The 16172-nt window shown below is 34.8% G+C and overlaps 1 protein-coding gene across 1 annotated transcript; it reads right to left on the bottom strand.

The window, feature by feature from the left end:
- Positions 1–568: 568 nt before the first annotated feature.
- LOC133284199 (uncharacterized) lies at positions 569–9158 on the bottom strand. The gene is made up of 15 exons (XM_061481187.1): positions 8859–9158; positions 8691–8776; positions 7387–7541; positions 6158–6219; positions 5812–6006; positions 5624–5678; positions 5233–5448; positions 5000–5133; positions 4415–4607; positions 4216–4275; positions 3888–4130; positions 3189–3447; positions 2899–3104; positions 2566–2616; positions 569–950 (listed from the first exon to the last, which is right to left on the bottom strand). Exons 1-15 carry the CDS (start codon positions 9038–9040, stop codon positions 663–665), a joined length of 2385 nt encoding a protein of 794 aa, XP_061337171.1. The 5' UTR covers positions 9041–9158; the 3' UTR covers positions 569–662.
- Positions 9159–16172: the final 7014 nt, after the last annotated feature.

The raw sequence follows: 16172 nt of genomic DNA, 5'->3' as shown, positions 1-16172 counted from the left end.
TGGACCGTCTAATACATGCATATGAATAATAATGTGTATAGAATTGTTCCGTGTTCGTAATATGGACCTAGTTAAGTATAGTTAAGATCTCTGACCAGATAAAATTAGTGGGCTTAACATGAGTAGGCATTCTCGAAATCCTTGTTAGGAGCTCGGAAGATGGCCTTAGCCCACATTGTAGCCCACGTCTTAATGGCACATGTGAATCTTATCACGATCTTTAAGAATGGTACTATTAATAACTACCCATAATAATTATAACCGTTAGCCATAGCATATATAAGGAGGTAAAACCCATTAATACAGACAGATCATACACGAGAGTAAGAGATTAATCCATTAATGTTCGTCCAGAACAAGAATAAAGAAGAGAAATAAACGGTGAGCGTAAATTGATGCAGCAGAGATAGACCTTAGACAGTGGCAAAACAATGGAAAGAATAGAATTGAGTTTCAGCAGAAAATTCTTTGAATTCCAATTGTCAGTTTACAATATTTTGTCTAAAAGTTCATAAGCCTACGGAACTAAACAACTTTGTAAACATTAACACTTAACTTCTAACCGATATTGTATTTGGCATCTATTGAACAGTTTTTAACACTCTGCAGTGTTGTTTTCAATAATTTCACTGTTGTGGAAGTCTTTGTGTCAACCTGAATTCTTAACAAAACAGCTCTGGGAAAGACCACATAATGAACTTGACAAAAATGTCACACTCCAAGAATTCAATATGAGCAGCCCGTCCAATGAGTGTGTTAAAGCTCTTGCCGTACGATGAGGTTTCAAAGTTAATGTCACAACGCATGACCACACGATGGTCAGAGTGTGTTCGAATTTGGTCCAAGCAATTATTCAACATCTCCAAGAAGACTTTCCCTTGTTTAGAAAAATCCGAAGCAGCTGCTGGACACAGTTCTACTCTGGCAGAATGGTATGGAACATAACCATCCTGACACATAATGAGAGAAAGAGAGCCAATAAGCATGATGATCAAGCTTTAGAAATAAAAGGAACACATAGCTAGACGTTTATTAATGTAACCCTTTTTAATCATTCAGGTTATGCAGAAGATCATCTTTGGAAACAGCCTAATACTTTTAAATATACCTTGCATCGAACTCAAAAACTCATAAATATCATCTGAGGTTTTAAATTAAACACAAGCATATTTATGCCTCAAATGCACAGTACCTTTATCATGAATCGATAAAATGACACTTGAAGTAAAGCAGATGAAGTTTCCTCCAACCAGCATGGTTTCATTATTATTAGTATAAATCCTACAAATGTAATCTTACTACCTAGTACATTTCCTTTATTTATTTTTCTCTTCTTGATACATAAGTTTCAATTTTATAATCTTTTCACTCTTTAGGAAATGATAGAGTAGATGAAAGCAAGATATTGTAAAACAAGCTATACAAGGGAAAAAAAGGTTCTGTTAATGTAGGACTTACAAGCTATGCTAATTAATTCCCATCATAAGCATGTAAACACTGGCGGAGCCAAATCAAAAGTTTAGGTGGTACCAAATTTTTTTAACATATCAAATTATCAAGATATTTATCGTAATTATACAAATTAATAAAAAAAAAATTATTATGAATTCTAGCATAGTTATTTAAATTATGTATTAAATAATATCACATAACATTGAAAATTCAAATGAACAATCGTTAATGATTATGGGTTCGCTTTTTCTGCAGTCATTGTAGATAAGTTATCTGCAGTAAGCCCAATACGACGTCGTTTTGGGACGAAAATCATGGTGTTTTTGTAATTTTATTTTATTCTAGAATTATTATAGTCTTTATAATTATAATTTTTAATTTTTCAATCCCAAAACGACGTTATTTTGAGAGTAAATGCAGATAACTTATATGCATTAAGTCCAGAAATATTTTTTTGAATGATTATATATCAAAGCAAACATATAAAAAGGCACTAACATTTTGGGTAAGCATTTCAAACATAAGAATTTCACTTTCCTCCCATAACATGATAAGTAATGAACCAAGCATTGTCAGAAGGATATGAAAACACTCAAATATAATACTTTTCTATAAATTTCACTTTATAATTGAGATATTAACTATAAATTAAAGCATACAGACAACATTTAGAGTCAAAGAGATTCTCCTTCATTATACTTTTCTATTTACACAAAATATGTTTTTGTTTGATTCTTCCATCTTTTCATTTCATAAGCCATTGCTATTTCAATCGAAGTCTCGCAGAGCTAGCAAGTTGTGCAACAAGTCAGATGAAAAAAGGAGCAAGAGAGAGAAATCTGATTGCAATTGTAAGTCACAAATTAGGACTTTGAAAATAATTTTAATTTACGGGTCAGGTACAAAGATTTGGGTATTGAGTTTTATTTTTTTGATTGAAAAACATAAATATAATTACATTTATTTAGGTGGTGCCAAATTATTAATTTAATCTTTGTTAATTATAATTAATTATATATTTACATATAATAAATAATTTTTTTTAAAACCAAGCAGGTGCCAAGCACCTGCTGGCATAGGAGAGGCTCCGCCACTGCATGTAAAGGAAGTTACCTGAGGTGAGGATAAAAGAATCACATTCCTGAAGTTTTCCAGTGTCTTCTTCTGCAGTACAAGACAAAAAGTATTTCACTTTGGCAGCCAAAGATTTACAAAAATAGCACTTATAGTTATTTCTCTATGTTCCTTATTAATTTACACCAACAAAATTGAACAGAAATCTTCAAGGTGAATACCCCTTCTGCTGCCACTTCTCTACTAGTTACCCCCATTCCAAACCCCAAACAACCCCATAAATTCGAGAGTAGGGACTGGAGAGATAGTGAGCAAGAACTAGAAAAGGGGTTACGGGTGGGGCAACCTGTAAATAAGAGCAAGGTAATATACCTTCGAGAGATTGTAGATGAAGGTGTTCTCAAGATCATGATCATCTGTAAAAGTTAGTTGATGGATGCATTGTGTGCCCTTAATCTTTTTCAAGAGCCACAACCCTGAATTGAATATAGAGTTCGAACTATACATATAACCCAAGTGCGGACCAGATATAGAAACATATGTATACAAGTATCTTAGATATGGCTCCATGATGCTTTCTGAAATTATAAGAAAAAAAAGCACATTATTTTCCCAGTTAAATTTTGATGAGTACCGTCCTTCGAAATTTTGTACGAAAATACCTGCTAAAGCAGCTCTGATAATTAGATTCCCAATAGAATGGCCAACGAAGCTAAGCTTGATATCTTTTAAGTTTCCACTTCTTGAAGCTTTATCCATCTTCTTTTTCAGGAAAGAGATCACTTCCTCGGCAAGCCGTAATCCCATATCTCTGAAATCTCCTGATGTTTTTTCTTCGTTTGTCTGTGACATAAGAACCTGTATTTTGGGGTCTATCAAAAGCCATTGGTTCCGAACAAGCCGTAAATCTAAATGATGTCCCTGTTAATGTTTGAGTGACAAGGGGTGTAGTTAGTCAAATGATCCAGACAACACAATAACAAACATTAAACAAGGAATTTCATTAACATGACATCTATATGTAATAACTAATGAAAAGGCAAAAGAATATCAGAATAAATCTGGCTAGTGTAAAAAGTAAAAGTCAAGATCATCAAAGCAAATTGCATTAATTAGGAAAAAAAGAAGCTATATTCCATGTCTGCACATTTCTCTTTGAATGCGAGTTCCACATTGTCTATTACTTGTGAGTTAGAAAACTGGGGATTGATTTAATATATGCTTGAAGTACGACAAACCAATGTCTACCATTATTTTCAGGGATTGCTGCTTCATTTTTCAAAAAAATTAACAAGAAATCTGGCAAGAATAGCCAAAAGAGATTAAGGAGATAAAAGCAACTGCAAGAATGTGGAGCATGCCTGAAACCCATGAACAAAAACAACTACTCTCAAAACGTGCACATTTCGTTGTTGGCTATTTCCAGACTTGTTTATTGCTCCAGGTCCATTTTCCAGCATATATCTTGTTTTCTCCTCCAAAGGAATGAAGTATGACTTCACACTGGCAGAACGGTACATGTTTTCCAAGCGTTCTACAATAATAATAGGAATGCGCAAAGGATCTCCAAATATATACATGTCTTGAAGTGACCGATTGTTGATCTGCATGGAATTCATGTGTCAAAAAATCCGCTCAGCAGAAAAAGGAAAGATTATAACAAACATTCCATATGTAAACATGACTTACCTTCATTTGTGCTATACCTTGCCTATGAAGTTCGGCTCGCATTATTGCAGTGTGAACAGGCTGAAAAAAAGGAAAAAGAGATAACAGAATTGAAGAATTCATTAAGCAGATCCATATGAAGTCAATATTATGATTAGTTCTACACTTCGAAGGCAAATAATGAAGTTTGAGTCTTATATAGTTTATACTAGATAATTACATCATCATTTAATCTCCTTGTACTTAATGATCTTCCACGAATGCCACGGTACAATGATGTCCCCTCAACTCCATTGCTCATGTACTGATGAGGCAACTCAACCTTTGAGTACACCATCCATATTGACCATTCAGTTCTTCGATCACTAGCCCATGAGTTACGTAGAAACTCCAGTATCTTTGTTTTATTTTCCCTGGATGAAATGACAAGAATAAGAAGGAAGAGAAAAACAATGTCATTGACAAGAGTCACAAGACTGAATGCTAAAATATCATGCTTAAAGATTTTAAACTGAGTTCTTTTTTTCTCATTAGCTACATAACAGTCCAGCTTTGCCTTCATATCACCGGCAGATGCTAACTTGCTAAGAGCACATGTTTACCAAAAACCAGCCTCATTTGGAATAAGCTAAATTCCACCTAACATGTGGAAAAATAAACACAGAAAAGATCCTTTTCCAGATGGCATAATGATCATAATGGATGCAAAGACATTTTACCATAAATTTATTGAAAAAAGGAGCTATTAGCATCTCTACAGTTGCCAAACTCATATAATTACTCCAAAAAATAAATTTGAACATACCTGTGGAATTTCAGAAATGTATTCCAGAGATATAAGAGCTGATTCCCAATAGACTGGAAATAGTTTAACATATCATCCCAAGAAAAAGATTGAAATGATTCCTCAGTAAGACGATTGGTATAATGAGAAGCTTTCTGCAGTAGGTAATAAAAAAGTATTACATGAGAAATAAGTCTAAAACATAAAGAAGACAGAGCAGATAATGAAGCATTCACGTTGCCAGAATTAAGAACCTCAGCATTGACTTGTGGCCCATCAGACTGTTTAAGTAACGCTTCACCATCAATACTTTTCATGTGTGCTGGTGAAGTAGAATTGAATGACTTGGTAGCATCTGGTTTAAAAGTAATTCCAGTCAAATCAATAGCTTGGTTAATTCCTTTGCTTATTCTTCTCAGGTCTTCAAGCAGAGTATCATGGGCAGCCATCAATGCTTTGATGAGCACAACCTGACATAAAAGTAAGATACAACAGTAAGCAAATATATATCTAGATAAAATTCATAAGAAATTAGGAATCTCAAACAATAATGTAAATAACAATTTTACAATGTCAACTTAAACACCTTAATGAAACAAGAAGCATAGCTAGAATTTATAAAAGATTTACTGTAATAGAGCATACCCTGTTTGATCCAATATGGTCTTCACCATAAGTTCCTTCAGAAACTGGAGAATCACTGGTACAGTTAAACCAACATTATTTAAAACAGAATAGTATGTAACAAAAGTAAAAGAAACAGACATAATTTATGGCAATGCAACGGTTGCTAGGGTATCTATTTAAACCATAAAACATGAATTCTGACAAACCTGGGTACCTTCAGTTGGGGTGTGCGATGACCAGGTTTTAGTAGACTGATATGAACAGTTGTATCAACAAGGACAGCATGGAAAGCATCAAAATGGACAGGACAATATGAATGCAATCCCAGAAGAGCTTTAGGAGGGATTCTATACTCATGAACTGAAGCTGCACATGCTTCCAGCGAGCTTTCTAACTCAGGCCTGCACATTGATGTAAACAGTTTAAGAGGTCACCCCTAATAATAATCATCTTATCATCATCATTACTAACTCCAGTTCAATCAGTATCCTTGCATACAAATTTCACTTGTTTAATACACCGAGGATAGGAGGAAGAACGTCCTTAACTAACCCAATTTCAGATGTTGGAGTGTGCAAGAGCTCAAACTTCAAGATAACAGCAGAGGATTTCTCCTATAACCAAAAAAATATTAGCAAAGATATTTATGACCTAGAAGAAAAAACAAGGCAGAACTACTGGGTGGCACGTGCACACCAAGATGTCAGTAAGCCACTAAAGATTTGCACTTTTAAATAGGGATTAATGTTTCTCATGTTGTAGGAGATAATTTTATCTCCTATATACACATAAAAGTGTGTGGGGGCCATGTGAAGAGAAGAAACATTAATCCCTTTTAAATATTATCAGAAAGAAAGGAGAGAAGGTACAAGTGAGATGAGGAGGATAAAAGATCCTCCAAAAAGAAATGAAAAGAAAACATCAATCCTAAGTGGCTCAAGAATGCAACAAAGCCGGACAATTTCTTTCCATATCAGTAATAGAAATTCCCTTAAAAAAACACGATCCCATGAAGACAATCATATCCAATAGTGAATATAAGGGCAAAGAGACACCCTTGAAAATATGGCCTTCCTCTACAACCAAATGCAGCAGAGAATTCTATGGCATCCATGTTTACATCTTAACATATTTGGTTCTGACAGAAGGGTTTTCTCTTTCACAACTATACAGCTTATTGCTTCTGCCATCAACATATTGAGCGATAGGAGAAAGGTGGTAGTGTCAAATATCGAGGTAAATAGTCAAAATTTGATGTCAGGTGACCTTCATCTAGGTACAGAGCCTTGGATCAACAACTTTAGAGAGATCACCACGCATAATTAGTCAATCCATATTTATATATTGAATTTGACACAATCATAACATAATAATTAATTAAGGCTTGTTTGCTGCCAAAGGTCATGTATGTCTGTGATCTTTGTCTCATTCTCTCTTTTTTTTCCAGTAGTTCTTTTCCACAACTTTTTATTAAAGTTTTCTTTATATTGTATGGAACCAGGGAATTTCTATCTCTTTCAAGAATTTTAAAATTGATTCTCATGATGTCTAAAGAATTTTATGTCTGGTACTTTTCAGAGACCTTGTTTTGTTAGCCATACAGGAATCTTCAAAAAGTCATATGCTGCCTCAAAATTGCCTTGCTTATGATAAGCCTGTTCTTTAACATTGTTTTGTACTCGACCTAGTTAGTTTGTTACATAAAAAAGAACACCCTCATTTGCCTACATAAATTATAGGTTATACAAAAAAATAATGAAAGAAGAGAGAGAGAAACTGACCTCAAATCCACCAAAAGATAGATAGAATGAGATCATGATAGAAAGAAATACATCCTGCCTGGCATATCTAATCTGGAATGGCGGTGTTGAAAAACTGTTGTCCGCATTATCAATCATCCAAACTCTACATAAATTGTCAGCACCCACTTCAGGAGCTGCAGCTCAAAGAAAAGATGGATTCAAAGATTTTATGCAATCTAAAAATCAAATATTATGCGAGACAGCAAACTAACTGGGAAAAAAAAAAAGGAATTACTCAGCATATCAAGCATGATAGTTCCAAACAGTAGCCATAAAGAATTTGAGAAAATATCTGAGTCTAGACTATTATGAGGTTTAATACAGAAAAATACACAGGCGCTGAAACCCCATTAAACTTTTGTTTAGCATGCTGGCATCCTTGTCAGTTGCTGAAACTTATTCAAGGTAACACTAAACAACTTCGGAAAACTCATTCTAGAAATAAAAAGAATAAGAATATTATTTTCTCAATGGTTACATAAAAATAATGAGAAGCTCAAACACTATTTGGTCATATAGTGAAAATAAAAATAAAACATAGAATGGCAGAAAAATAAGGACAGAAGTTCTGTTCTATATTCCCTGAGCTGAAAATGGACATAAACAAAAATTTAATGTTCATTTGATACAAGTTTTTCTTCTAAGACCTAAAATTTGAAACTTCTTTCCTTTGATTTCACATTTCATTTTTTCCAAACTATATGAATGAGACACATATTTACAAGAGATTCACATCTTAAACCTCATTCGGCAAGATAAATAGATTAGTAAACTCATAACAACTTATTACTTGAAATCAAGATAAACCACCTTGAAATATAAACAGTAGGTTTCATGTAAGAAAATGCTTGTGGGAAAATCCCTCCGACACACAAAGAAACAAGCCCTTGACAATACATGATGCACCAAAAATTGGTTTAGAAATATCCATGCGTGCTTGCGTTATTTTGGACTTTTTAGGCTTATTCCACAGATTAGGGCATTTTAGTCACTATACGTTATTTTATCTTTCCGTTATTTCTTTGATTATGTTTTGACAGTACATTGATTTCGCGTTATCTCCTTTGATTGTGCATAACTGCCCCCTTTGATTTTATTTTGTTCCACTCTTTCAATTTAGACAATGAGTTACTGCGTCGATATTAATACATGCACAAGATCTCAGAACCAAAATTTGTGTACCAATAAACAAAATTAGCTTATTGCAGCAACCTAAGTCAAACTACGGAGAATAGATGCAATGATAACACTACAAAATATTAGGATTTAGGGACATATTTCACCTTCATACTGAACAACCCTTGCAGGAATCCCGGGATAAGAGTCTTCACCGTCCTCCCACCTCATGGTAACCTTGATTCTGTACCATCTGCACAACAAGAATAAGAATAAAAGATCAGAAGAAAAACAAAAAAGTAAAAAAAAAAAAAAAGGTATAAATTAAAACTTACCCTTGTTCAAAAAGGTCGAGATTATGAAACCTATGAATATAAATGGCAACTTCGTGAACAGCATCGAACACAGGCAGGTGGTGATTTGGCCTAGCAGAGCCAGGTTGGTCAACATTAAGCAACCTTTTGGTTGACCAATTCTCTTGATTCAGACCCACAAGCCATCCTAATCTCCGAAACATATGTAGTGCTAGTAGACACAGTAATACTCAATTCCCAAATGATCATTCCTTAGCATTACAATGGAAGTTGAGCAAAAACCCCACAAGTCCTGAACCAAAAAGGAACCAACTTTCTCACCCCCCCCACCTCACATTTGTTTCCACCCAAACCGAACTTTACATGAAAAATGCTTGAAAATTTCAAGCATGAAAAGACATTTGCAACGTAGGTCTGGGGTGAGGCGATTGATTGGTTGGAGTTAGAAAAAGTTGGGACGAAAATGGAAAAGGAGAATGAAGTGTAGCCGTGGAAAAACAAGAACGAAGACATAACAGTTCCTTTATTTTATTTTTTTGATTATTTATAATAATTAAGGGTTATGTTTATCTCATTTTACATGAGATAAACATCTCTCCCACACACACAAAAAGGGGTTGGGTCCCAACACTTTTTTTTTCTCTCTCCTCTTACATGTGGGTTCCACTTATACTTTTGTTTCTACAACATAAGGTAATTCTTTTCCTACAACATAATAAAAATATATCCCAATAATTAATTAATTGATATACCTTGTTGGCAGTGGCACAGGCACAGCACAAAAGAGCATCATTTTTTGTCAACCCTTTCTGTGTCGCAGGTGATGATGTTAATGATGGTGTTTTTTAATCCCAAAAAAGATCAAAACAAGCAACTTTGAAAATGGCACCAGGGCATGTTGTCGTGTCGGTGAAAACATACATTTTCTTTTTAGGTCACATCATCATTTACAATTACAACTATGTAGATCGAAAATCACGGGCCCTCTGTTCTGAATTTGTTCGTTCTTATCTAAAAGGATTTTTTTTTTTTTTTTTTGCTTTTCTTTTTTATTTTTTAATAATGGGAAAAATGGTCGGTTGCAATATTATTGAGTCTTCTCTCTTTTTTTTATTTATACCTAAATTTTATAATTTCAACAAATTCACCTTAATATTTTTTAGTAAAATAAACAGCCTTTGACAACTTAAACTCAAATAATTCAATTTATTTACACCGCTACTTTAAACTTATAAAACTCGTGAATTTAAAAAAATCGTAATCATAAACAAATAAATAGTTGCTTGTTTACTCAAAAAAATCTTAAATTAATAGTTTAAGATCAAACCCTTCTATTTGTGGAATTATATTTCCTTTAGTTTAAGTGAAATTCTTATTAAAAAATAAATGCATGCCAAACAGAACATGATGTTTGAAATAAAAAATTGAATCATGTGACATCACAAATTTTAAAATGATAATTGAGATTGTAAAGTGAATTAAACCTAAAATGTACAAGAATTTCTGTCAATTTACAAAAAGTCCTTTTGAAGAATCAAGGTCAGTTAAAGGCTTGTTTGTTTGTGTTTTTCAAGAAAAAATGTTTTTAAAAATTTATAATTATGTTTAAAACTTTATAATAATTTGGTATTTTTCTAAACGTAAGAACCTATTATTTTTATGGAATTAATTTTTTTTTTCTAAAAAACTGCCATGTAATAAAAAGCTTTGTTTTTTTCTCTCTTTCAAAGATTAACAAACCATTCTAAAATGGTTCCAGTCAGGCGAGCATGTTGGATTGGGCTTCTTTTTAATTTTGGCCTGTTCAGGTAATTAAGTCGGTTATGTTGGGTTGGCTTTCTTTTCAATTTTGGCCCGTTAAGTACAACCCTTAGTTTGTGTGTGTGAGTTCATTGAAGAAATGGAAACAAAATGACTGCAAGTACTATTCGGTTTGATTGTGGGAATCTGATTTGATTAGAAATTGATGAGCTCGACATATTGTTTCGTATGGAAAATGTGTATATTTTAAGAGGGAGGATATTCTCACTACCAAAATTTTCCAGTACCAACTTACTATCTATCTAATTATCATTGGATCAAAGAGAGAATGCTAAAAAGTTTTTGAAAAGAGAGAAAATGTTAATCCAATGATGATTAGATAGGTAGTAAGTTGGTAGTGAAAATTTTTGGTAGTCAGTATATCCCTCCTCATATTTTAATTCGTGCAAAAGGTTTATAGATTTATATTTTACAGTTGCTCCATTATTTTTATAAATAGGTTAATTGTAAATTTTATAAATCTAAGTGTATTTTGGTAAAAATTAAGCTTGCCAGGTTAATTGATGGTAAGACTAAATCTAGCTTATGTGCTAGTCATGGACTCAAAATTGGGTCCTGACAAATTTGAGCTTGTCACCCTTTTAAACCTAGTAGACCTTATACTAGTTACTTCACAAGTCTAATCATTTTTCATGAGGACATTTCCTCCCTCTAAGGGTTGAATACCCAAAAACAAAAATATCTTATGTGTCATATGGAAGATAGGAGCCTTCACTTCCTTGTGCAAAGTTTTACAGAAACCAAAAAAGAGGCATAGAGTGCAAAAATAAAGTGCGAGTCTAATTGTATTTCATATCACCTATACAGTATCTTGAAGGTTCCTATTATATAGGAAAGATACAAAATAATTGACTCCCGTAAATTACGCGAGGGAGAGAATGAAAAACAGAAAAAGTGAGAGCAACTAAAATAACAACTAATAGAAGAATAAAAAATACAATGGAATTGTGTATATATGTTAATACCCCCCTCAAGATGGAGAGTCGATATTTATAACTCCCATCTTGGAAAGAAGAAAATTGAATTGTGTTGGATGAAGGACTTTGGTGAATAAGTCTGCAAGTTGGTTGGAGGAGTCATGAAAAGTCTACAATCAACCTTTTGAGATGTGCTCCCTGATTAGATGACAATTGATTTCGATACGTTTTGTACGCTCATGGAAGACGGGGTTGGCAGCAATGTTAAGAGCAGCCTGGTTATCACCCAAGAGGTGTGCAGGGGAAGAGTGAGCAATGTGAAAATCATGCAGCAAAGAGAGAATCCAAATTATTTCACAAGTGGAATTGGCCATGGATCTATATTCGGCTTCTGCAGAGGACCTTGAGACAATGGATTGTTTCTTGGACTTCCAAGAGATAGGAGAATGACCAACAAAAGCACAAAAGCCAGAGATGGAGCGACGAGTATCATGACAACTAGCCCAATTAGAATAAAAAAAACATTAAGCTGAAGTGCAGAATCAGAGGAGAGGAGAATGCCTTGACCAACCATATGCTTCAGGTAAGCTAGAACATAATGTGCAGCCTGCAAGTGAGGAACTCGAGGAGCAGATAAGAATTGACTGAGGCGGTTGGCAGCAAAGGATAAATCCGGTCGAGTTAAAGATAAGTAAATTAGTCTGCCAATAAGTCGCCAAAATGGAGTAGGGTCTTGTAGCAATTCACTGGTATGCTGGGAAAGAGGCAGCGAGTTTGGTTCCATCAGAGTAGATTTGGGCGTGTATCCTGAGAGGCTTGTGTCATGAAGGTTATAAAGAACAAGGAAGCACGGACACTTGTAAAAACAGGGAGAGTCGTGTCCGACACGCTCTGACACGGCGACACGTTCCGACACGGTGTCGGACACGCGATCAACTTTTTCCGACACGTTGACCATTCTGACACGCGAATTTGATCGTGTCCGACACGGTCAAAAGGCATTTTCGTAATTTTTTTTAATTTTTTTTTAAAAAATTATTTTAAAAAAAATTAAAATATATTAATAAAGCTTCTTTCTGATCATATCAATTTTATTTTTTTGTCTTTTCTCCCTTTAAGTAGATAAGTGATCATCTCAGCATCATTGTTGTCAATTCCTATCACACTCTTGTTATATCTTCTTGTCTCTGATCTCTCTCTAATATGATTTGATCTCTCTATCTGATATTATATCTCTTTCTCATCCCAGTTCTTATTTTTTTATTAAAGCTTCCATCTTTATAACGTGTTGATGGGTATTTTTAATTTAGTTTCATTTTTTTGTTAAATTATTAAATATTAAATGAAATATACACTATATAAATTAAAAATATTATTTAATATTAAAATGTGTCTCAACGTGTCGAACTCCATAAATTTTTAGGATTGACGTGTGGGAGTGTCGTGTCGTGTCGTGTCACGTGTCGTATCGGTGCTACATAGATAAAGAATGTACCTTTCAAGACTGCCATCAACATTGCATTTAACACAGTAAACCTATTTACAACCAATTGAGGTTTTGCTAGGGGGTAGGGAAACAATGTCCCAGGTTTTGTTCTGCTCAAGGGAAAAAATTCCATGCTGCATAGCAGTACACCACTCAGGTAATTGGGAAGCATGGGAATTAATAGAAGGTTCATAGTGTGTGGATAAAGTATTGATAAAAGCCAAATGAGCAGGAGATAAACGATGATAAGATAGGGAGTTGGACATGGAATGGGATCTGGTGACTGTCCTGAAGGTATTTAGGAGGATGAGAAGTTCTGGATGGTCGAGAGGGGATAGCAGCAGTGGTGATTTGAGTTGGAAGGGACATGACAAGAACATAATTGAGAGGAGTGGAAGAGATAAGAGATGAAGCAAAAAGGAAAACACATTCAAAGAAAACCACATCTCTGGAGATGAATACACGATTAGAGCTGAGGTCTAGGAGCTTGTAACCAGGTGGATAACCAAGGAAGACTGTAGGTAAGGCCCGAGGAGAGAACTTGTGTCTAGTGCGGGTAAGTGTGGAAGCATAACAAAGGTAACCAAAAGTACGAAGGTGAGAGTAGTTGGGGGATTGTTTGTAAAGGAAAGTGAAAGGAGTATTGTTGGACAAGACATAGAAAGGGGTACGATTGATGAGATAAACAGAGGTTAAAACACATTCTTGCCAATAGGGAAGGGGAAGATGAGATTGAAAATGGAGAGCACAAGCAACATTAAGGATGTGCTGGTGTTTGCGTTCAACCAAAGAATTTTGTTTTGGTCTGTCGACACAAGAGTGAAACAGAGCAATCCCCTTAGAAGAAAAGAAAGGAATATTGAATTCAGGAGCATTATCACAACGAACAGACTTGATGGATATGTGAAATTGAGTGGAAATTGAATTATAAAAAGTAGTGAAAATTGATGAGAAGTCAGATTTGTGTTTAAGGAAAAATATCCATGTTAAGTGTGCAATCATCAACCAATGTAAGGAAAAAACGATATCCATCAGTAGAGATAGGGGTGAATGGCCCCCAAATGTCACAATGAATTAGATCAAAGGGTTGGGGAGATAGTTTTGGATTTAACAGAAATGGTAGACGTTTTTGTTTAGCTAAATGACAAACAATACAATGCAAATTATCAGACAAGGAACTCAAATGTAAACAATCTTTCATTGATGATAAAACTGGTAAAGACAGATGACCTAGTCTAGAGTGCCATAAGGCAACATTTTTTGGAATTACAGAAAAACAAAGGGGTGGGGGACATGGTTTGTGGGGAGAAGAGCAGCAGAATCAAGGATGTATAAATCACAGACTAGGCTAGCAATCCTAATCATTTTTCTCGAGAGACGTTCCTGAAGAAAATAATGAAAAGACACAAAATGAGCAACAATGCCAGTATGGTGAGTGAGAGCTCTAATACTAAGAAGGTTAAAGGAAAAAGCAAGAACATATAAAACATCAGTAACAGTTAGACAATCAGAAAGAATGCAAGAACCCTTGGAAGTCATCGGAACAACCGTGCCATTGGGAAGAGACACGGTGGATTCAGAAACAGAAAGAGGATATGCTGACGATAAAGGAGCACATGAGACGTGATGAGTGGCCCCAGTGTCCAGAACCCAACAAGAAGAAGGTAAAGTAGAAGGGAACTCACCACTGAAGCTGGCAACGGTGGGGTTGATGTCAATCTTAGGGGAAGTTGGTTGAGAAGGAAGAGAAGGAGAGTTAGTGTTCGAAGAGATAAGGGTGAGGAGCTGTTGGTATTGTTGTGGTGTGTAGGTTGGGAAAGGCGAAGGTGAATCAAAAATAACGGAAACATCAGCGTTTGAGTGGGGGGCCATATTGGGCTTGGCAGGTTTGGGCTTATACCCTGGTGGGTATCCATGCAACTTGAAACATTTGTCCTTTGTGTGGCCCATGGTATTACAGTGAGTGTAAAATGGGCGCTGATGGCGTGGGGCTGCTCCAGTAGCAGCGGCAACAGATGGTAGGGCAACGATTGATGGCAGCATAGCAACATCGGGAACAACTGAAACAGATGATGTAATTTCCCTCTGACGTTCTTCTTGTAATACCAAGGAAAAAACCTTGGACAAAGAGGGAAGGGGATCCACGAGAAAGATCTGAGCCCGAATTGAGGAAAAAGAATCATTTAAACCCAAAAGAATCAGATTTGACAGTATTTTCTTTCCAATCACTGCTCTGATACCATTTTACAGATACGAAACCAAAAATGAGACATAGAGTGCAAAAATAAAGTGCAAGTCTAATTGTATTTCATATCACCTATACAGTATCTTGAAGGTTCCTATTATATAGGAAAGATACAAAATAAACGACTCTCGTAAATTGCGCAAGGGAGAGAATGAAAAACAGAAAAAGTGAGAGCAGCTAAAATAACAACTAGCAGAAGAATAAAAAAATACAATGGAATTGTGTATATTGTTAATACAAAGCATTAAGGAGGATTAAGCTGGGTTCTCTTCTAATTTTTTTTTCATTGATATTAGTGATAGTGTATATATATGACAGTTATATTCAGTTATTAGTTATAACTGATTTGTATTACTTATCATTACTGTTACAGTTAGCTAGCTTAGTTCTAGAAGTGAAGATACACCACTATAAATGTATCAATGTGTAATACATTCTTTTCAAGATTCAATTCATAATTCACAAGATATTCAGCTATCTTCTTTTCTTTCTTTGTGATACCTTTCAATTAGCTAAGCGAATTGTAATCTTCTTTAATTCATCAAGGTTTTTTTGTCCAAGTTATATTATACGGACCAACTTCTTTAATTCATCACTAAAATAATTTTGATCATCTAATCCAAATAATTAAAATTACAATTGGTTATAACCTAATTAAAATTGGAAAGCTACACCCTAAACAAATATAAATCTATAACCGTGTAGTTACCCACACATCACATGTGCCAATCTTAATTGAATTGGAAATTGTATACCAACTGAAGTAATCAAGCCAACCCCAATCAATGAGAAACGGATAGGTAGAACATGGCATATGAATGCGGCCACTCGATCCGGATCAGGTTTTGGAGCTATAGCTAGGTAGT

Source organism: Gastrolobium bilobum, unplaced genomic scaffold (genome assembly GCF_033153095.1).
Source record: "Gastrolobium bilobum isolate Gb01-03AN ecotype WA unplaced genomic scaffold, APGP_CSIRO_Gbil_v1 utg19911, whole genome shotgun sequence".
In the NCBI taxonomy this organism is placed as follows: Eukaryota; Viridiplantae; Streptophyta; class Magnoliopsida; order Fabales; family Fabaceae; genus Gastrolobium; species Gastrolobium bilobum.
The sequence above is the reverse complement of the archived record's forward strand: the minus strand, read 5'-3'. Positions and strand labels throughout refer to the sequence as shown.

Excerpts from the sequence above, each read along its gene's own strand:
- LOC133284199 (XM_061481187.1), bottom strand. The coding sequence starts at position 9,040 with ATGTTTCGGAGATTAGGATGGCTTGTGGGTCTGAATCAAGAGAATTGG. Across the intron at positions 6,220-7,386 it reads TATCTTTTGGTGGATTTGAG|GAGAAATCCTCTGCTGTTAT; the intron begins GTCAGTTTCTCT and ends TTTTGGTTATAG. Across the intron at positions 5,679-5,811 it reads CCCCAACTGAAGGTACCCAG|TGATTCTCCAGTTTCTGAAG; the intron begins GTTTGTCAGAAT and ends TAACTGTACCAG.